The sequence below is a fragment of the Perna viridis genome, chromosome 3, assembly GCF_037379345.1.
Source record: "Perna viridis isolate PV_CMFRI_1.1 ecotype Kerala chromosome 3, ASM3737934v1, whole genome shotgun sequence".
NCBI classification, from domain to species: domain Eukaryota; kingdom Metazoa; phylum Mollusca; class Bivalvia; order Mytilida; family Mytilidae; genus Perna; species Perna viridis.
Window position 1 is genome coordinate 51,400,685 of NC_142447.1, and position 24,108 is coordinate 51,424,792.

At 33.6% G+C, this 24,108-nt stretch overlaps 1 protein-coding gene and 1 long non-coding RNA gene across 9 annotated transcripts in view; both read left to right on the forward strand.

The window, feature by feature from the left end:
* Positions 1-24,108, forward strand: part of LOC148622801 (equilibrative nucleoside transporter 1-like) — a 74,348-nt gene that overhangs the window by 35,938 nt on the left and 14,302 nt on the right. For all 8 annotated transcript variants that reach the window (XM_088573014.1, XM_088573013.1, XM_088573012.1 and 5 more), the window contains 7 exons: positions 1,276-1,357; positions 2,080-2,219; positions 17,357-17,451; positions 17,900-17,950; positions 18,885-18,970; positions 20,258-20,306; positions 20,629-20,726. In XM_088573014.1, the coding sequence (XP_088429140.1) occupies positions 1,276-1,357; positions 2,080-2,219; positions 17,357-17,451; positions 17,900-17,950; positions 18,885-18,970; positions 20,258-20,306; positions 20,629-20,726 (601 nt within the window). The remainder of the gene's footprint in view (positions 1-1,275; positions 1,358-2,079; positions 2,220-17,356; positions 17,452-17,899; positions 17,951-18,884; positions 18,971-20,257; positions 20,307-20,628; positions 20,727-24,108) is intronic.
* On the forward strand, positions 13,085-16,016 carry LOC148622802 (uncharacterized). Its single transcript, XR_015920695.1, has 2 exons — positions 13,085-14,139; positions 15,418-16,016. It is a non-coding gene; the product is annotated as an uncharacterized LOC148622802 (long non-coding RNA).

Sequence of the window (24,108 nt, forward strand, 5' to 3'; positions counted from 1 at the left end):
AGATATTTTACTTCTATCAAGGACTTTATATTACTATTCTGATATAGTTCCTGATTTTAAAACATTTTTGTTCACCTTTGTCCTTAATGAATAGCATTTCTTTAATTAGATTTTAGGAATCCCCATTCTATTTGTTTACCGATTTTCCCGCCAAAAAAGTCACATGGCAAAAGTGTAAATAAATGTCATCCATTTTCTTCTATCAATTCTTTCATTTGAAGTGTTTAGACACTTCCTAATGAGATAATCATTGATAATTGGATTTGATTTATTCTGTCATTAGGTAAGTCTGTTTCTGAATGTATTACATGGTTAAACAGGGCTGTGAAGCCTGTATGTAGCCAAGTGCACATGGCCTTTATTGTGTTTACCTTTGACCAGATGATAAGAGTTTTGATTGGCTCAATAATATATTTTCATTTGATTGACACCTACAATATTGAGGATATTGTAAGCTAAGCCAGGATCGCCTGGTCTAACTACCTCTAATTGCCTTCAGTCATAAATTGGTCATGGTCAATTAACTCTGACCAGGTGTCTACACAATTGTTTAATAGAGAGAATATCCATTGCTGATAGACTTCCTGTCAATTTTAATATACAAAACCTAGGCGCCTAGAAAATCGCCAACTGGCTATGTTTGTCGCCAGATAAAATAAAAAATCGCAAATTGCGACATTGGCGAGGCCCAGCGCGACCCCTGCAATGGTCAGGTTTGGATTGATTTTGGGGGTAAAGACTTTGAAGTTTTCTAAAATTAGGGGACAAAATGGGGTGAGGCATTAACATTCAGACAACAACTTGACTATTAGTGAATACATCCCTTTGAAATTGTATTACAAGGTGCTATACCACCAATTTTTGGAGTTTATATTTGAGCCAAATAAGATAAAGGGGTCAGAAATAAGTTTTCTTATTTTTGGGCAATAACTGGAGGATAGGAAATAGATTGCTATGAAATTGTGTCACAAGTTGCCATATTGAGATTGATTTTGCAGGTTTTGACTGGAACCATTTAGAAATAAGGGTCAATAAGGAATCACTTTAGTCAAATATCTATTCAAAGTCAAAATTCAAAGCTGTGTTAAGCTTGAATGGTGTGTCCATACTTGTCCCAACTGTACCGGGTTCAACCTTTGTAGTTGTATCAAGCTGTGCAGTGCAAAGCATTTTATTTCTTACTGGAGGGAAGAAATCTCTGGTACAAGCTTGTTTTACACTGTTGTCAGACTTGTGGCTCTTGTTTACTTATCTCATCGTACTTTTGTATTGCAGATATAGGATTGTCTTCTTCATCATGTTGATTCATGGTATTGGAATCCTGATGCCTTGGAATATGTTGATCAATGCACAAGCTGTAAGTAAACATTACTTTTCTAGATCTGGAATGAATTAATGATAATTTATGAAGTTAATTTTTACAATTTTATTTGACCATTTAACTTGTTGATGTTTTTTAAATGAGTTATCTTGTTGTTATTGTCCCCCGCGACATGTTGCAAGTGGACATGGAAATGCTGGGCATTCGTCCCTCCGTCTGTCTGCGTTTCCGCACTTTTTTTTGTTAGGCTTATAAGTTTATTTTTGGTATGTGTCCTTATTATGAAGAGTTACAGATTAAGTTCGACTTTGGTTACAGTTGAATGATTTTTACGGAAGTTGTGGCCCTTGGACTAAGAAAAGTTTTGTGAATTTACAGTTTTCCGCACTTTTTTTGTAATGCTTTTTACCAATTGATTTTATATTTTGTATGTAGTCTAACCATAAGAAGTTACAGATTAAGTTCGACTTTGGTTATGGTTGATTGATTTTTATGGAAGTTATGGCCTTGGACTTAGTAAAATTCAGTGAAGTTTTAGTTTTCCACATTTTTTTTTCTCGGGGGACATTGGAATGCTGTTCTTTTATTGAAACATGCTTCAACTAACTTCATCAGCTCATGTTTTTTACATCTTGGTTATTTACTATTTCTTAAAGTTAGTCCAGATTTCCTTTAAAAGAATATTGAATTGATTGAGATGAATGTAAAAAAAAATAATAAGTTGTATAGCAGATGAGAAATGCACAATTCTATTGCAGTATTTTGAGAATTACAAGTTATCAGCCAATACTACTGAAGTGAACAACTTAAGATCAAACTTTATGTTCTCCATTGGTGTGGCATCACAAGTTCCTAACTTCATCATGAGCGGCGTTAATACATTTTGTCAGTGTGGAGGGTGAGCTTTATTAACCAACTTTATTTCAGGACATAGTCAGAATATTATCAATACATACGATCTCACATCAATCAAAGTTCATATCTCGATGAATCAAATATTTATGAAAATAAATCATGAAGGTTTTTTTGTCTTTTCCAGTAATCCTCCCCCCCCCAAAAAAAAATAAAATAAATTAATAGACATGTACAAGATTAAACATACCTAATAATTTATATGGAGGAATAGCGATCACCAAAAATGAATATTCATGAGCTAATCAATCATGTGACCAGTTGTGCCCTATACCCGACAAAAACCATGACTTTTCAGATATCCATAATTTACAGAATATTTGGGTTGTTTCTGTCATTGTTCTTAGGTTTATTGATACTGTCCTAGTATGTGACTTTGGAAATTAAAAAAAAAAAACCAAACAAATAATTCAGCAACTTTTTACGGAAAAACTGTTTTTAAGTGCATTTTGATCTGGAATCAAGCTATTTTAGTACTGGATACGCAGACTAGGTACTGCAATACCTTACGGATGCAATGACAATATCAAAAGTATAGGAAACCTTTCAAGCCAATATAACAATAACATAAATGTGATGAATTTATTTGACAAAAATCCAAGACGGGAAAGGAGTCATGGCCATCGCCACTATACGTCACGTAAATTACATGATGTCTCCATAGATGGTCTCCTTCCTTTCATACAAAAACCTCTTGGACTTTATCACATTAGAACCAAACTTTATTCTATACCTCTCACTCTACTACACTCCCTTTACAAAACAAGTCTTGACACTCCTGTTTCTGACCCCACCTCATCATTATACAAACTTGTTGCCATCATTTTGGATATTGGTTTCCACAGACTCTTTAAACCAGTTTGTGTGAAAAGTCAAGATGAAGAAAAACAATCATTTCTTCCACTACCGTTTGTCAACAAAGGTATAGATGCAATTAATTTGGCTAACATCCTCCATCACAAAAACGTTACCAACAAATTCCCCCATATTTCAAAGACAAATCCATACCAATTATTTCATATTCCTATACTTCACCCATCACATCCAAAATTTTCAATTATAAAAGGCTATTGCAGAACCTCGAGATTGAGGACTTCAAGGCTAAACCACCTGACTGTTCTTGCAAAACCTCTCCATTCAAAAATGGTCCTACTGGTCACGTCGTTACGGGAGATTTAAACATTATCAAAAACGAATCTCTGCGCAATATCCTTTCTAAAGGTCCCAAGTATCGTGAACCACGCTCCATAAATTGGAATTATAACTTTAAAGTTCTTATGGATGCCCTCGAGGACTATGCAAGAAAATGGATGAAACGAGAACAAGAAGACATTGATTCTCTGTCAGAGTGGTTGAAGGCCGTGAGGTCTTTAATTTTGAAACGAATGAAAGTTTTAAGTAGGTCAATGAGTGCCAAGGCTACATCAGTTTTCAAAGACCCCGATGTAGAAAAACATTGTCTACTATACATGACAAATATGTTGTCGTACCAGCAGACAAAGCCCAAAACAACATTGTTTTTGTCTGCAAAACATTTTATCTCAGTGATAAGACCTACTCTGCTACCACTCTCTCCAAAGAAGAGATTGTGGAAAACCATAAATCTGTGCTATCCTCTTTTGGTCTCTCTACCAAGGACGATGATTGTGATTTACCGTCTATGTACTGGATTCCTAAACTTCACAAGAATCCATACAAACAACATTTCATAGCTGGATCTGCAAAATGTACCACCAAACCTCTTTCAAAACTTTTAACTTCTATACTCACAACTGTCAAAGAGGGTCTACAGTCCTACCACAACACTTGTTACTTCCATAGTGGTATTCAATGTGGATCCTGAAAAATTCAAAAGATCTTTTGGAGACAATCAGTTCAAGACTATTATCTGAATATAATAGCATTAAAACCTGTGATATTTCAACACTGTATACTTCTATTCCCCATACTCAGTTAAAATCCCGACTTAAAAACATTATACATCGTTGTTTTTCCAAAAAAGATGGTAAACCTAGATACAAATATATAGTTCTTGGTAGAGATTCCTTACTTTGTAAGAAATAATTCCAAATCATCTTCCAAATATACAGAGGAACATGTTTACAAAACGCTGGAATTTTTAATCGACAACATATTTGTCCAGTGTGGTAGACGTGTTTTTCAACAAACGGTCGGCATTCCAATGGGAACAAATTGTGCTCCTTTACTAGCTGACCTATTCCTTCACTCTTATGAGGCTGACTTTATAGTTGATCTGATCAGAAAGAAAGAATATTGTTTAGCTAGATCCTTCAATCTCAGTTTCCGCTATATAGATGACGTGTTATCTTTAAACAATCCTAATTTTGGGGATTTGATACATCGCATCTACCCAAAAGAACTTGAGATATAAGATACTACAGACACCGTGAAGTCAGCCTCATATCTTGACCTACACTTAGAAATCAATGGTAAAGGAAAACTATTGACCAAACTTTACGACAAACGTGATGACTTTTCATTCAGAATTGTCAACTTTCCTTTCATCTGTGGCAACATCCCTTCGGCTCCTGCGTATAGAGTGTTCATATCACAACTCATACGTTATGCCAGAGCTTGCCGAAACTACGCAGACTTTTTGTATCGTGCTAGAACTCTAACAAATAGGCTTCTGGAACAGGGTTATGTTGCTACAAGATTGATGTCATCACTACAGAAGTTTTATGGTCATCATCATGAACTCGTAGATCGTTATGGTGTATCCATCAGCACCATGAAAACTGATTTATTCAACAGGTCATAGTTTTCCTTTCCTCGTTTGTCTACCCCGGACTTGACTTTTTATGAGCAACTTGGCGGGTGTTTCTAGAAAAGCAGAGGACGCTTACCCTACCGGTGCACCTGGTCCATGCTCCCAGTTTTTAGTGGAGTCCGAGTTGCTCATTTACTTTTGTTACTTTGTATGTATGATTTTAGTTACTTTATGTTCTCTGTTGTATGTGTCTGTTTTCCATGTCTGGTCTTTGTCCCTGGATTACATTCTTTTGATTACCGCTATAACCGTGGTTCCCTTGATTACTCTTTCAAATGTCGTGGGAACTCTCTTGACAGAGGAGGGCACAAAGTAAAAAGAGAAAGGAAATGTGCTTTGAAGATTAATTTCAACACCTGAATTCATGCAAAACAATGAGGTTTGACTGCACATTTTGTCATTGAAAATCACTAAAACACGAAAGTCACCTATTGTCTTAAGCATCTCTGTACACTACCCGGAATTTAACTACAGATTTTATATACTTTTAATGCAGATGTAAAATCAGTGCTTTCCTTTCACAAAACATTTCAGTAAGGAAGTTCTTTTGTAATTTCAGTACTTACATTTTCTTCCTTTTTACAATACTATGAATTTCAGTCATTTTTCAGTAGTTTGAATTTTAGTTATTTTTCAGTATTGTGGTTTTCTGTCGTTCCTTGGTACTTTTATTATTTCAAAGGGAACTATGATATTTTCTGATTTTTTTTTCACCTCTCACGAGTGTGTTTTCCTTGAATATGTGTATTGTTGTCTATCTTTTAGGGTTTCTTGCCCTACACCAATTTACAACTTTATTCGGCCAAAACTCCAAACATCTTTTTAAGATTCGTTTTTTTGAGACATTTTCTTCTGGTTTCCTTCCATTGTTATATTGATTTTACATTTAATTTCTGGTTAAATGCTTTTTAGATTCTATAAATTGGATTTCAGGGCAAGTTTTCATTTGTTTGAATATGAACACATCATTATGAAACTTGGTACATGTACACATAAAATTACAAGCATAATATGTGTTATGCAACAACTCTTGATGGTTTTCTATGTTACCAATTTTTATTCACTGCAGGAACGACACATTTAAGTTCATGATTTTTTTTTATTTCGAAAAAGCATCAATTTTTAACTTGTAAATTAATTGTTTCATATACATCAATAATAACTGGAAAGGGTTTAGAACAATTTTAATGCATGGAAATATAAACAGCTGTGCCCTGAATATGTAACACTCATCCCCATATGGAAGTTAACTGAAAACCTGCCAAAATTGTGCACAGCTTCAAACAGCAAGTATCAGAATTTTAATTGTGATTCAATATTTGATACAGAAACTAATTTGACCAGAATCACAGTGTCACCCTCATTCCACAATAAGCACAACCCCCAAAATCAGTCCTAGCCTTCCTATTGTGGTATGACATCTTGTGGTATAATTTCAAAGAGATTCATTCATATTTTCTCAATTTTTTTTTCAAGAAATCATAAAAATGCTTGTTTCTGATAACTTTTTCCTGAACAGTTCAAGACACTATCTAAAATCAATCCCAGACTTCCTTAAAGGTGTGTCATCTTGTAGTATAATTTCATAAATATATACACTTATACTCAAGTTATTGTCTGGAGATGAAGGGTCTATAAACAATGAAAACAGCATACCAAAATGATTTGCAGAGGTCAATTTCAGAACACTTTAGGCATTTAAGTACACAACAACTTGATACAATAAGTTTAAATGTTGATAGATAGCATAAGATTCTTAGTAGAAAAAGAAAAATGCTAAAAGAACAAATTACAATAGGGCAATACAATGAGAACAGAACTTCAAAAAAAGAAAATACTATGAGATAAAAATGATAGCAATAAAAAATTTTGGGGTCTGGCACTTAGTGGTACAATTTCAAAGAGATCCATTTACTTATAATAACTTAAGTGTCTGAATTTCTGGAAAATGCTTCATTCCTAAATGGTTAAAGTCTTAACCCAGGTATAAAATATTGTGGTACAGCATCAGACATCCATATGCTTCCATTGGAGTTATATAGTAAAATTATATTAAATGCTTGAACTTTTAGCAATTTTTGTACCCTAATTCCTAAACAGCTGGGCAATAAGATCTATTTAAGTGGTCATGTAAAAATTTCAATTATTAAAAAAAATAAGATTGCTTCACAAAGCCACATGTCCCTCCTCGCCAAAAAAAGTTCTAGATCATACGCCCGATAACTCGTGTAAAATTACTCAAATCACAGTTGCATACAAATATGATCAACGAAACATGGTGACTAACAATCCGATAAAATTTGAACAAAACCTGTACAGCTGTCTTTAGAGGAGTTGCATCCACAAAGTGTACCTATAGTGTAGCATGTACAATTTCAAGAAAGTCCCATAACTCTGGTAAAATTTGTCAAACAAAAATGATGGCCAAATATGATAAACGAAATGTGATGACTAACAATCCAAGAAAATTTGAACCAACTCTATTCAGCTGTGTCCGAGGAAATGCATCCACTCAAGTGTTCATATAATGTAGTATGTACAATTTTAACAGAGTCCCACAACTCCTGTAATATTGGTCAAATTAAAATGGCAGCCCAATATGATCAATTATTGACTGATTTTCAAATATTAGCCTAAATATGATAAAAACTGCCTATACAATACAAAGAACAAAAGTGTGAAAATATGGGATTTAGCTGTCTAAAATGTCATAATGGCATGGTAAAAATCCATATTTCCATAGGCCAATATGATGTTTTGGACTTGTAAGTCAATAAAGGTATAATTGGGTTAAGGTTTTCCATATTGGCTGAATTATTGGTCCACGGGCGGACATATTGGACCAATATGAAAACCTTATACTATAATAATATACATGTATATTAAATATGATGACTAACGATCCGATATAATTTGAACAAAATCTGTACAGCTGTCTCTGGGAAGTTGCGTCCACAAAGCATTCTATAATGTAGCATTTACAATTCAACTAAGTCCAAAAACTCCTGTAAAACTTGTTTAGTCGAAATGGTTGCCCATTGTGATCAATTACATATAGTGACTAACAATCCTACATAATTTGAACAAAATCCCTCAACAAAGTCAAATGTGATGTTATTTCCATACATGTATGTTCTTCCATGTAGCCGCAGGGAACAAAAACGAGACTTAGTTTTACAAAAATGTATTCTCTCATACAGTTGTAGCAAAAACTTTGCACAGTTTGTAGTAAATTCAGGATGCATTTTCCAAAATACTGTAAAATCTTGACCCTCCACAATTTTTAGAAAAAAGTCTCATAACTTAGAAACTAAAACTAGAATTTTCTCTTAAAAGTATACAGACCATAAAACCATGATAACAAAGAATTTTATAAAGTATAAAAATAAGGTTTACATATTCGAAGGATTAACATATTACATGTTAACACAGACAGATGGATGGATATATGTATGTGTACCATAATACCCATCTCCAGTTGACAGGCATACATGTATGAAAATTGTTTCCTTAAATCTTTTATCTTGATTATAATGTAGTTTCTTCAATATTGCTCTCTTGTTTCATTCCTTTTGTTCACAATGTGGGCTTTACAACCAACCTAAAATGTAAAAAATAAGTCTAAAACATTATAAATGCTTCACATTGTTAGCAAAATTGTACAGTACATGTACCATATACCATGCAGTATACATAAAATATAATATTACTTATAAAACATAACAAGACATTGACCCTAATGGGACTAATACATCTCACAGCCTGTTGAATCCTGTACATTTGAGGACAACTACGCCATAACATTATACCATTGCAAATTTTTGAAGTGGTAAAAAAAATTCAAAAAGGAACACATTGACAACAAAATCATAAAAAAATATGATTTACAGTAACTTATTTTCCCTCTTATAGCCCCTTTTTTCAAAGAGGGTGGTGCAAAATTCTTCAAAAACTGAAAGGCCTTCCTTTGTGTCTATAGGAAAGAGTAATCAAGGGAACCAAGATTCTAGCAAAAGAATATAATCCATGGATAAAGACCAGGCATGGGAAACAGAACCACACAACTAATAAAACAACCAAAATAATATGTACAAAGCAACTTAAGTAAATGAGCAACTTGGACTCTACTAAAAAGCATGGACCTGGTGCACCAATAGGGTAAGAGCCCACTGCTTTTCTGGAAACACCCACTGATTTTCTAATAAAAAGTCCAGGGTAGACAAAAGAGGAACATTAGAACACTTTTTTTTATCTTAAAAAAATCTTTTAAAATTTTACTGAAGTTGTATCCTAAATAAATAAAAAATTGAAGGACATCAACAACAATAAGGACACTGAGGGTGATACAATATAACTGCAAACATTTCTTGTGGTGGTGTAAGAAACAAGAGGCTCCCAGGAGCCTGAATCGCCCACCTGCTTAAATGTTTGCCTTCCACTAAGAATAACTAACAAGGAATTGTCTGTCAATTTTGACTCTATGACAACTTTTGTAGGCCTTATCATTAGGCTCATTTTACTTTAGCAATTGAAAGTTTCTATTTATTATAGTTTCAAGATATTGACTGTAAACTGTAAAAATACATCATTTTTCACCTTCCAAGGGCAATAACTCTCACAAGGAGTTGTATGACAACTCTTGTCCCTGCAGACTTTTGAGGTCCATTGAATTTTTTTTTTTTTTGGGGGGGGGGGGACCAATTGGTTCATATAATGCAATTTGACCCAAAGTAACTTGCTATTTGCTATACCACACTTTTTACATGTACATGTATAAAGTTTACTTTGGATCATTTGTTTGGAAGAAAAGAGAAAACATTCAAAACTTCTTACGTTGTGACGTCACGTTCCTAATTTGAAAGCGAGGCGGTCCATACATTGTATAATTTCCTATGGGTCCATATGACGTTATATGGACCGGCAGGTATATATCAAAAATAGAGTCACAAATAAAACTCTTAAAAGTATAATAGTAGTTTCTATTTCATTCCAGTATCAATTACTTTGTTATCTCCCTTTACTTTGAATTATGCAATACATTCTGTATAATTTATATCTCCTAAGACCAATGGTTGTATGAAAAGCCACTTGTAAGTTTCTGTTTACTTAGTTAAAACGCTAAAAAAAACAAAAAACTGAGCAATGCTCACTAACTTGATACACCCTCCCTCCATTTGATAACATGCACTTTCTGACCTCCAAATTAAATCTAAAATAAAAGGTGCACAATGGGAATATGTACATGTAATAAAGATTTGGTAAAAGTTTCATTCAATTCCATTCATTGGTGTAGAAAGGGTAACAGATAAAAGATGGGTCAATGCAATGGAAGGAAGGTAGAAAGGACAGAAGGACATCCCTAATACTACAAAACGTATATACTGCCCACTTGAAAAGTGTGTGTGTGTGTGTGTGTGTGTGAGAGGGGAAAAAAATATCAAAAATAAGTTTTCTTACATTGTATAACATTTTGCATGATTCTTAGCTGGAGTGTTATGTGTACTTAGCTGCATGTGTACCAACACCTCAATCACATGTAATTATATAAGTATAAACAAAATTAAGATACCCCTACCACAGTCTGATCAAAATCAGCTGTTTGTTTGGCTTGGATTGTAATGCCTCTAGCATAGAAAATACTGGAAGTAATTGGAGCCAAACAAACGGCTGATTTTAATCATAATGCTCTTACCACAAAGATCAGAAGAACTACAGCTGGTTCTAAAGTCAAGTGTTCATAACTACATGTAATTATGTAATTAAACAATGCATAGTTTAACATTCCAAGTGCATATGAGTAGTGTATGTACAATGTACATATGACAAATTATTTAGTGAAGCTTTACTTGGATATTTGTGGTTAGTTGAGAACTTCCAGTGGCGATTCTTGCAGTTTTTTCTTATTAAAAACATAATTTTTCCTTGAAACCATGTTAATATTGTTTCAAGAGAAAAATCCTCGATTCTTACACTATTTTCACATATTCTCACAGATCATTCCATGCCTTAATGATTGAATCAAGGGCAATAAAGGACATTAATGTTAAAAGAATTGTCTCTACATTGAAGGAAAATAAGCTTGACATTCAGCTTAAGTTTAAGTATCCACAAAATTGCAAATAAATAAGTAGTTAATAAAAAGCAAATCAGTTCAGTCAGAGACAGGGGAAGGCAACGTTACATGTATACATGTAGATATAGAGAGGCAATTTCGACCCTGACTTATCTCTTCCATAAAAAAGTGCATCTTGTTTTCATTTGCTTTTGTTGCTTTGTGTGTATGATTTTAGTTACTTTGTTTTCTTTGTTGTGCATGTCTGTTTTCCATGTGTGGTCTTTGTCCCTTGATTGCATTCATTTGATTACGGCTATTACCTTGGTTCCCTTGATTACCGGTACTCTCTCATAGACACATTACTTTAATACTTTACACCTAACAGCACAATACATGACTCTTTAAGAACTGTAAACCATTGTAGCATTAAACTGGAACAGAAAATTTTGCCTGCTTTGAAAATGTGAAAAAAAAGTTTTAAAAACTTTTACAGATGCAAAAACTCAGTACCTATAAAAATTTGTTGGGTTGTAAGCTTTTTTACAGAAAAATCTATTACTATTAAAAAAAAATACGGATTTCACCCTGAATAATGTGTACATCACTAAACTTTAAACCTTCTTAATTTTCACTTTTTATTTGACAATACATGCAGATGGTTTATACTAAAAAGAGGCAATAATGTACATATATGTATATTGAAATATAAAAATGAGGCAAAAAACAAATACTTTAAACAAGGACTACAGTGTTCTTGCTAGAGCAAAATGGAGTGGGCACTGCGTCTGCGCCATTCCCCATCACATCCACACCTCTCTGTCCCTATTGAGTATCCCCTCTATTAAATGAATGTCTCATTAAGATTATATACTTGTTAATTACTCCAAGCTCTATATAGTCAATATATAGATATTTGGACTAGCTCCTAGCTGCAGCATGAATAATTTTTCTGAAGTCTGTGAACAGGTTGAGAACAAGTCCTACAATTAGAGTTCCCCCCTTTTTTATACTACCCACATATGGTGGGTTTTTAAAATAAAAAATCATAGCTAAGATCAAAGTAATAAAGAAATATTAATTTAATTTTTTTTTTTGCAATATCTTTGCTGAGAAGGTTCACTTTTTACATTTAATGTATGCATGTACATATATGTAATTTAGTATCTAAAAAGTTAGAGAATATGAAACACACATGTATTGTAGTCCAAATACATTGTAAGTTTACCATCTTAGAAGGTTATTTTTTTTATTTTGCAGGATGTTGTGAAAGTACCTTTTCCCAAAGAAGCTCATTTCAAAATCATGCAATATTCCCAAAATTTTGAATTCACCTTCCTTATTTGGACCCCTAAATGATAAAATTTGTCATTTTTTCCCCAACCCCTGAAAGTGAAAAGTTACTTAGAATTACAAAAATATTTCAACGATGAAACAATTATTTAATACACTTGTATTCAGAAGCAAGGACTTGTGACTTGTTCCCAACCTGTTGAATGCAGATACTTCTCATTAGTATCTGTATCGAACATTGCGTAAATTCCAAATTACAGTTCTTCTACGAATTTGTTCCTTTTTCTTCTTCTGTTGTACTCTGTGTTGTAGTAAACTGATAACTGTTTTAAAATGACTTTAATTGCGACAGCGACATTTCCAGTTTGAATGTCAGTTTCTGTTTTTCGTCGGTATCAGTTACGTGCTTGAATTTTTACATTCATCTTCATCTCCGTAAAATGCATGAATGATCTGTAAACAAATTTTGTCATTTTGCATGTGTGTTTTTGTTTATAAACATGAAATTAACAAAGTTGAAATCTGACAACACGAGTCTAATTATTCAAAGGTTTTATTTATTTAATTATCGTAAATCAATAATTTGTACTGAAAAACGACAGAAAACCACAGTACTGAAAAATGACTGAAATTTATAGTACTGAAAAATGACTGAAATTCATAGTACTGTAAAAAGGAAGAAAATGTAAGTATTGAAATTACTGAAAAACTTCCTTACTGAAATTTTTTGTGAAAGAAAAGCACTGATTTAATATCGGCATTAAAAGTACATTAAGTCTGTAGTTAAATTACTGGTAGTGTATAGAAAAGTATGTGCTCCTGCTTCAAGATTTTTCAGCAACTTTAATTATCCTAGTCTAATTAATTGAATTACTAGGTCACTCTTAAATTAAGGTCGTCACTTATTTTAAGAAATGTACACCGTTTTGATTTAGTTCATAATGGCCCTGTATTGATGCCCTGTTTTGAAATTGGTAATGCATGGCTGTGATTTCGTAATGACCGACTGTAGGAATTTCCAGTTCGTAATGACCAGTTGTCGAAATTTTCGGTTCATAAAAGATGGGCATTTCTATACATATTGTAGTAAGTTGGTTAATAATCTGCTGTAACAGCTTTTATTGACCTGCTTTCATTTGATGTGGGGTATTGCAATCACCTATCTGTTGTTGAAAACTTTAGAAAAAAATTACGTGAAATTTATTGGTCAACCAAAGCAAGATTTTGTCATATGGATACAGCAAATTTTTGAATTGCTATGTATAGAGCAATGGGTTATGTACATAAGGTAGACAGACATTTAGAGTTATTATTCTGGGTCACCCGACCACTTTTGGACAAAAAAATTGTGATAAAAAATATGTTTCATTTTTTTGCCAAATGAATGACTAATATATAAAGCCTGTGCATCAACCATTGATTTTTTGAGGTTGACATCATTTTGGGTCCTTCTTAAAATTCCTTACGGGGATTCCCATTGTAAACTTGTTTCTGTCGTGGCCGTCTTCATCACCTAGCAACATCTAATTTGCATAATTTCTTTCGATTTTCTTTGAGAAAAACCGTAGACCAATCAAATCGACTTCCGCCAAGATCGTAAAGTTTCGCGCCATTTCAATCACGAAGTGTCAGTTCAGTGTCCACATTGTGTAAGTTGTCTTACCATGCCCATATGGATGCTTGACTATCATTTAGTAGAGACTGAGAGAGAGGGAAAATGTTCACGGAGTTTGACTGGAATAATTGGCCTGAGAATTGCAAAATAAAAAGGTAACCATTCGTTTACATTAGTCTAATTAAAGTTAGACATTTTAACCCAGTTTTATACATTGTATGTATATTAAGTTAATATTCTATTAAGAATTGTAAACATGATTATGAAAGTAATTTTTTTTTAGCTCACCTTTGAGTTACTGCCATCACTTGGCGTCTGTCGTCTTTGTTAACAATTTCTTCAAACATTTTCTCTTCTGAAACTACTGAATGGATTTGGATAAACTTAAGGTGGTTGTTTCTTAGAGTATCCTGCACAAAATAACAGTTTGGATTTTTGATCTTTTAAAAAACATGGCCACTGTTACTAAAAATAGAACAATGGGGGGTCAGACAGCAGATTTTTGCATGTACATGTATCTCCAAAACCATTAGGTTTAACCAAATTCTGACATGTGTAAAAGTATTCAGTATGATGAGATCTATCTGTGGTCAAATTTTGGTAAAAATTTGTTGACCCATGTTGGAGTTACTGCCCTTTTAGGACATTTTTTGCTGTTTTTGATGTTATTCTTCTCCTGAGAAACTACAGAATTCAGTGAAAGTTGGCATTTTTGTTTTATAGGGTATTCTTAACAAAATAATCGTTGGAGTTTTGATCAGTTTAAAAACATGTTACCAAAAAAAAGAACATTGGGATCAGACATTAGATTTTTGCATATATCTCTAAAACGATTAGGTTTAACGAAATTCTGACATGGGTAAAAGTAATCAGAATGATGAGACCTATCTGTGGTTAAATTTTGGTGAAAATCTGTTGATCCATGTTAGAGTTATTGGCTTTTTTGGACGTTTTTTGCTGTTTTTGATGTTATGACTTTAAAAAATTTTCATCTCAGAAACTATTCTGTAAAATTCAGTGAAACTTGATATTTTTGTTTTATAGGGTATCCTTAAAGAAATGACTAATTTTTGATAGCTGAAAAAAACGTGGCTGCCGTATCTAAAAATAAAACAATGGGGTCAGACAGCAGATTTTTGCATACATCTCCAAATCTGTTAGGTCTAGCCAATAGCTTGCAATTGCTGAAATGATCCTTATTATAAGGCTTTCAAAAGTCTCCAATGAATCAAGTGGAGTCAAAATTGTCTGACAACTTCTTGTTAGAGTTATTGCCCTTGAAAGGCAAAAATTTAACTTTCAGGCTCCTGGGAGCCTCTTGTTTCAAAATAATTTCTCCAGCATGATTAAATTGTATTCACAGTTTGTTGTAGAAATAGCCATTCATGATTAATTTAACTAGACTTGAAATGTATTACACTTTCTTTTTGCAGCCCACTCCACAATTATACAAGAAGAAACCAAGTTAGTGTGTCAGAAGAAACTGAAGAGTGCATTTTGTTGATATGATTCATCTGTGGAAAGCCTTCATATTTTTATTTTTGATATTTTGCTTCATATAATCAGACAGTGACTGTGCTGAGGTGATTCACGATGAAGAAAACCCCACCGAAAAAATAAATGCTACAGATTCAGTAAATCAACAACAGTACCTTAATGTGATGATAAACGAATCAGAATTATCTATTTATAAACTTTCCTCTAAACTTAAGTGACCTATTGTACCAGTAATAGATGTACACTATGTATTGGTTATTAATTAGACATGTTTTCATTTTCAGTAGGTATCAAAAATAACTATAAAACTTGGTTAGATGAAACTTTGCGAATGAAAATACATTTTGTATGAATAATGTTTAATGGATTATTTATGTTTTAAAATGTTTCAAGCTTTGATTATTGTGCTTTGTAACCAACTATTTTTAACAATTAATAAAGCAGACATGTCACAAACATTTATTTTTTTAATTTTTGGTTTATTTTTTATTTACTACACCTAATATATATATATAATAAAAATGCCCTTGTTGTCGCTTACATCGTTTAATTGAAGATAAATTGATTCAAAGTTGACGATGACCCAGCCATACAAATTTGAATTAGCCGTTTGGTCACATGACTCAGTTACCTCATTGGTTCTCAATTCATAGGTCTAGTGGTTGAAATGCGTGAGGCTTCTGCATTTTTTACATGATTTCTACCACTGAGAGTGAAAGCATTGAAAGTTTTGGTTTGCCAGCGAATATATACTTCCAGTTGTATCAATTTAAACCACTTCGAGACAAAAATGATAAACAATGACTGAAATGTTAAACTATTACAAGTATGAAGACGACACTTCTGTTCGAAGATTACATAGAAATATTACATTATGTTCTGTCATGTAAGATTGAACTTATTACATAAAGTAAATTAAATTCATATTCTAACATGTTTATTTTTTATTAGTTTTTGATCATTTTGTTTGATGATCCATAAGGGTTCTCGTGCTGAAGCTTCCTCATGTTCTAAATCTTTTAAATTAAATGTTTTAACTGACCTGTAAAAAATATTGTCTGCACATGAAAAGCTCCCTTAAACTCACCTAGGGTCACCTATTATATACTGTGTATTGTGTCAAATTCTAAACGTAAATTGTTTTATTTCAAAATCTGTAAGACAAAAGAAATTCAATTATATTTCAATTATTATCTAAGTTGTACAACTGCATTGACACCTGTATGATGGGTTGCCGAACCATGTAAAGATGAAAGAAGCCGCTCACACTAATTTAGACTTCCAGGCATGTTTATTAGGTGTCTTTACCCAGCAGCAGAGAAAGAATGATACACATAGTGTCACTATTTTAGTTGCACCCTCCAGTTCAAGTCCTAAAAATAGTGTGTAAAGTAGATGTGTATTCACCACGCTGGGATGTATGCTTTACGAATATGAAAAGCAAACAGAAAATGAGTAGAACTTTAGTCTTCTTACTATCCAAACATGATTATTGCACTTCTACACAGATCAGTGGACCACTCTGCATCATATATACAAGCTATTTTTGAAGTTTATTAATTTTTTTGGGCATGTGTATACATTTTCAATGTATCCAAATGGACATTTAGAACCAATGATGTAACACTTCCGTATATGGTAATTGAGTGTTACTTACTGTTTTCATGTATGCATATTAATAAGGTCGTCATGAATACACAAATAAATCATTCTAACTTTATTTAATGCTAATCTGATGAGAAAATGTTAGTTTGCTCTTATCTAGACATACTATAGACTTTATAGATATAAATGTTTATAAAATGGTATTTTTGTGTCACACTCCTTTAAGGAGTCTAACAAGATATAACATACTGATTTTTTGTTTTCTTTCAGACAAGCCTCCCCAAGAAGGATAATTATATCTATCATTATTATGACTGCTATATTTGTTGGAACTGTTGTTTTAGCCATGGTGGACAGTAGCTCATGTAGGTCTACTTTGATTGGTACCTTTGTTTTATATGAAATCTTAAATGATATACCATGTTGTCTGAATATAGCTGAAATATTTTATAGGAAGGTTCAACTTTATATGTTGAAGTCCATGAAAGAGTATAATTCTTGTCAGTGGACTCCAAAGTAAGATCACCCAACCTTAGACCTTATAATCCCAACTGGTCTAAAATCATTCAAAGGATTTTTCATGAAAAATAGTGGAAGATTGGGCATCATACATTATATATAGATGCACATGAAGGGTTGTTACTATTGTCAGTGGATTATAAAGGGAAATAATCCAAGTGTAGGGTTTTACATTTAATATATAACTCCTCCTGCAGTGGAAGGTATTCACTTTGTAAGCTTGTTCATAGTATTTCTAGTTATAATTGCTTGTTCTTTAGATTTATTTAGTTTTGTCCTTTTTTCTAATTATAGGGTCAGTGGAATTTTTCTATATCACTATGATAATGGCTGCTGTACTGAACAGTAAGTAGATACAGAACCCTCTCATATATGGCTTATAATAAATTTTACATTGTATGTCTGTTGTCAACAAGTACATAATACCAGTTGAAATAGAACAAATGTGGAAAGAATGAGTTATCACATGGTGTCCTTCGTTGTCTTCGTTAATGATTTTTCAAAACTCCTCTCTTCTGGCACTTCTTGACCAATTGGGAACAAACTTGGTATGAATGTTCTTTGGGGTATCCTGCATAGAACTGGTGTGGGGGTTTTTGATCTGTCTAAAAACATGAAATCCTTATTATAAGAGCTACAAAAGTCAGGGATGAAAGTTGTCAGATGACACCTTGTAAGAGTTATTGCCGTTGAAAGGGTGCAATATGTTCCTTTTTTTTTGTACAGTTTTCAACCAATAACTTGAAAACCATGATTGCTGATATGTGAAATGATCCTTATGATTAGTACTACCAAAGTCTTCTTCCGTCAAGATTGTGAAACCAGGTGAGCGATCCAGGCTTCTTGGACCCTCTTGTTTGTCTTAGGATGTGGGCTTTCGATATTTGGCAGTAGCATTTTAACACCAAGATGGCTGATTTGAATTAGGAATCCAGATCATTTTGTTTTTTTGGTTTTTTTTTGGTAAACCAAGAAAGACAACTCTTGTTGGGAGATTGAACTGTTGTGAAAATTACATTTTAAGCAACCCAAACATCAAATATACTTAAAGCAAAGGATTAGTACATTGATAATATGTTTTATTTTAAAATTAAACAAGTCTGTGTGTGTGTGTGTGTGTGTGTGTGTGTGTGTGTCTCCAATGGTTAAACACATAGAGTGTATGGTTTGATGGTCTTATTTTGAAATCAGTATTTTGCTGGTATTACTTAAATGTTCAAGTGATACATAAGAACTATTCAACTGATAAGAGAGCTGATGTATTATTGTTAATTTGTAGTGGCTACTGGTGTGTACCAGAACAGTACATTTGGATTGGCAGCTATCTTACCCATGAAGTATACAAATGCCATTGTGCTGGGAAATGTAGGTCAATTATATGTGTCAATTCAGTGGAATGTCTTATTGAAGTGCTTATGTAATGTCGTTATTCTGAATTAATATTAGATATTTACTTCTCATGATGACCAAAGTTTCAGATGGTATGAGATCAATGGTGTGGAAGAACTTTTTCCGTAATTGAAGTTGTTTGTGAAGCGGTATAATTCTATTGCCAACGACACACTTGTCCAGACTAATAGATCACGGTACATTTATATCTTTAAAGTACCAATTTTTCTAACTTGAGATAACTTGGATTTCATTGGCAATATGTGTATCTTCTAAAAGTGAGAGAAATATTTTAGAAAAACTGAAGAAGAAAAAAAAAACGGTTTATATAAAACAAAGAGTAATCAAGGGAACCAAGGCCATAGCGGTAATCAAAAGAATGTAATCCAGGGACAAAGACCAGACATGGAAAACAGACATACACAACAAAGAACATAAAGTAACTAAAATCATACATACAAAGTAACAAAAGTAAATGAGCAACTCAGACTCCACTAAAAACTGGGAGCATGGACCAGGTGCACCGGTAGGGTAAGCGTCCTCTGCTTTTCTAGAAACACCCGCCGAGTTGCTCATAAAAAGTCAAGTCCGGGGTAGACAAACGAGGGAAGGAAAACTATGATCCATTGAATAAATCAGTTTTCATGGTGCTGATGGATACACCATAACGATCCACGAGTTCATGATAACAACCATAAAACTTCAGTAGTGATGACTTCAATCTTGTAGCAACATAACCCTGTTCCAGAAGCCTATTTGCTAGAGTTCTAGCGCGATACAAAAAGTCTGTAGTTTTGGCAAGCTCTGGCATAACATATGAGTTGTGATATGAACACTCCATACGCAGGAGCCGAAGGGATGTTGCCACAGATGAAAGGAAAGTTGACAATTCTGAATGAAAAGTCATCACGTTTGTCATAAAGTTTGGTCAATAGTTTTCCTTTAAAAAAATCCCAATCAATCTAGTTAAACTCTAGTTAAAAATCACTGTAATTTGGTTTTTAAAGCTCCAGATATCTAGAACACATGAAATAGAAGATGTGGTTCTTTTTATATTTATCTTTGTACCTGTTTTAATTTATATTCATTAATCTTCCCATCATTAAAACGATCCTAAATGAAGAATTTATCAGTCTGTCAGATACAAACTGGTATCTGTCATTATACTTTTGGTCCAGACCTTATTGTCAAACCCATGTAGTAACATAAGAAAAATTATTGGAGGCTTAATCAAGTCTTTTTGTATATTATTGTTTTTTTTAGAATCTGTCTGGAGTGTTCATTGCTGTCATTAATCTTGTCTGCTTGGCATGTAAGTCTACTTAAATTTGTTATGGGAAAGAGGGGCAAGAGAAAATGAAAAGAAAAATTTCCATTATTTCAACTTATGTTTGACCATTTATGTTCTCAATATACTTGATTGTTAATGAGCTTAGTTATAAATATCTAGGGTAAATATTTCTGTTATATATAAGATTAATTATACCTAGTGCTTAAGTGGTGAAAATTTATGAAGCGGAATGCAGTACATTGTTAATATTGAAACATGGCTACAGATTTTTTGTTTTGCAAAATGATGATAGATGTTTGTGTTATGCTTCTATAATGAACAATGATAAGTGATATTTTTTCAGTGGCTCCTAATCCACGGACACAGGCTATATATTACTTTGTGACAGCTATAGTTATTTTGCTGGTAGCATTTGATGCCTACTTTCTACTCCCAGTCACAGTAAGTTTTTCATCTATATAACATAGTCTTCTTATCCTAAATTACTCATTAGATTCTCATGAACCTATGCATGGTTAATCATGGACTTTGGCATTTGACCATGACATATTTCAGTTCTTATTTGTAAAGCACTGTCATTATCTGCCATAGATATCTGGATTTAGTACAATTACTTGGGTAAAAATGTTTGGATTTCTTTGATGTTGTGACTGCTAACACAAGGTTTTACACCACAAAAGGCAGGTTGTGATTGATTTTAGGGACTATGAGCTCAACTGTTAATTAATTAGGATCCAAAAATAAACGTAATCTTCTTCTGGACAATAACTCCATTAAAGTGTTTGGATCTCTATAAAGTTTCATACCAGAAAAGTTGGGCTAGTTTGAATTTTTATATTATGATCTGATTTGTGTAGCACATAGTAAAGCGTCTGTATTACATGGCCAAAGAATTAACAAGATGGTTATAAATGTATATATATGGTACATCTCTTATGTAAATTTTTCTAGTGAGTTTTATAGGTTAATGTCTTGTCACTATTTAAAGTTTTTTGGTCACCTTCTTTTTGGTCAAAACCTTCTGCTGTGTAGTATTTCATCAAAATCTGAATTTAGATCTGTGTCATGCTTGATACAGATGTCCATACTTGCCCTAACTGTATAGGGTTCATTCTCTGTAGTCTCGTCAAGCTGTCCCACCTGATGTTGTCTGCAACTTCTATTTACTTCCTTCAAAATGTATGCAATATTATATCAGTTTATGGAGATGAAATTAGAATAAACAATTTTGGTTTCAACAAGATTTTGCAAAGAAATGGCTATGGCATCAGGCAGTTTTGAGCTTGGTGTCACACTAAATGTGACACAACTCACCAGATTAGCATGAAACTTTATGAAGTGCAAGGTCATATAGGTTTAATTTATACCTGTCAGGTAATACTATTTGTGGAGATTTCCCCTATGACAGCTCCAAATTTTAGATTTTTAAAGAGCAATTTTGACCACAATTTACCACCAATTGTTAAAAAAGTGTTGCAGTAGATTTGTCATAAAAAAAGTCAGATAACAATACTTTGAAGAATTTGAAAGGCCTCTGCTGGTTTTCTTTGGTGCCAAGTACAATTTTATGCATAAAAACCCCTGTGGACATTTTCAAATGTTGGCAGTTATGTTGATTATATTTTGTCCAAAATAACTTTTGTGCATGCTTAAAAACACTTGCAACAGAGTTGTTGGACTCATTAACCACATTTCGGCCTATTGGCAGTTTTTTTAATGTGTTAATTATATCCCAGCTTAGAAACCAGGAACTACATGTATATAGTGTCCATCCTCCATTCAACAGTACATTTGTCTGATTGTCTGTTCACATTTTTTTAGCTCACCTGGCCAAAGGCCAAGTGAGCTTATGCCATCACTTGGTGTCTGTCGTCGTCGTCGTCTTGGACAAATTTTAAAAAATATTCTGCTCTGAAACTACTGGACTGACAGGTTGTAAACTTGGCATGATTGTTCCTTAGGGTGTTCTGCACAAAATTATCGTTGGGATTGTTGATTCATGAAAAAACATGGCCGCCATTACTAAAAATAGAACATAGGGGTCAGATGGCAGTTTCTTGCAAATAACTCAAAAACCGTTGCCTTTAACAAATTTTGGGCAGTTGGTAATATTACTAAGCATCATGAGACGGACCTATGCCAAAATTTTTAAAACGATTGGTCAACTGATGTAGGAGTTATGGCCCCTGAATCAGTTTTTTTTGCATTTTTCGCATGTGCAACTTTGAAAATCTTCTCAAAATCTATTGCACAGAATTCAGTGAAAGTTGGCATTTATGTTCCTTAGGGTATCCCACACAAAATGACTGTTGGGATTGTTGATTCATGAAAAAACATGGCCACCATTACTAAAAATAGAATATAGGGGTCAGATGGCGGTTTTTTGCAAATAACTCAAAAACCGTTGCCTTTAGCAAATTTGTGGCAGGGTAAAATTGTTAAGCATCATGAGACAGACGTATGCCAAAATTTTCAAAACCATTCATTGACTAATGTAGGAGTTACGACCCCTGAAACAGTTTTTTTGTTGTTTTTTTTTCTTCACATGTACAAGTTTGAAAATCTTCTTCTCTAAAACCATTTAAGATCATTGAATGAAAATAAGCATAATAGTTCTTTAGTGTATTGTGCTCAAAATGACTGTTGTGATTTTTAATCCGTGAATAGATATGGCTGCATATACTAAAAATGGAACTTAGAGGTCAAAAGACAGGTTTTTGAAAAAAAAATTCAAAAATTGTTGCCTTTAGCAAAATTCTGGTTCAGGTCATGAAAATGCTATGAATAATTTTAGTGGATTTTAACTTAGCCTGTCTCATTCCTCAAGTTTCAAATAAGTAAATGGTTAACCAGGTGAGTGATTCAGGCTCTCTTGAGCCTCTAGTTTGTTACAGTTTTCTGTGCAACCTCTTCTCACTTTGATAGAAGCTGTATATAGGTATGCCATATTGTAGGATTGGATTTCAGACATGACTGACATCAACAATTTTATATTTTGATCATATGGTTTGATTACAAAATTTTTGTAACCATATGTATTTCTTAAAGTCACTTATTATTTTGAGAGGAGTTGTATGAAAAGGTGTGGGATATATGCTATTTGAAAACTTTGTTATGACCATAATGATTAAATTATTACCGTATTTTGATGGAAGCTTTGCATTGGCCATGTGGCAGGATGTGAGTTTCAGACTTGAGCCACATCTACTTCCTGTTCAACTGCTTTGTTTATAGTTCCATCAAATGGTTTCTTGGGAGGGGAGTATCCTATAGTGAGCTTTGTGTCAATGGTTTCTTGGGAGGGAAGTTTCCTATAGTGAGCTTTGTGTCAATGATGTCTGGGGAGGGAAGTGTCCTATAGTGAGCTTTGTGTCAATGGTTTCCGGGGAGGGAAGTGTCCTATTGTGAACTTTTTGTCAATGGTTTCTAGGAAGGGAAGTATCCTATAGTGAGCTTTGTGTCAGTTGTTTCTGGGGAGGGAAGTATCCTATAGTGAGCTTTGTGTCAATGGTTTCTGGGGAGGGATGTTTCCTATAGTGAGCTTTGTGTCAATGGTTTCTGGGGAGGGAAGTGCCCTATAGTGAGCTTTGTGTGAATAGTTTCTAGGGAGGGGAGTATCCTATAGTGAGCTTTGTGTGAATAGTTTCTAGGGAGGGGAGTATCCTATAGTGAGCTTTGTGTGAATAGTTTCTAGGGAGGGGAGTATCCTATAGTGAGCTTTGTGTGAATAGTTTCTAGGGAGGGGAGTATCCTATAGTGAGCTTTGTGTGAATAGTTTCTAGGGAGGGAAGTGCCCTATAGTGAGCTTTGTGTGAATAGTTTC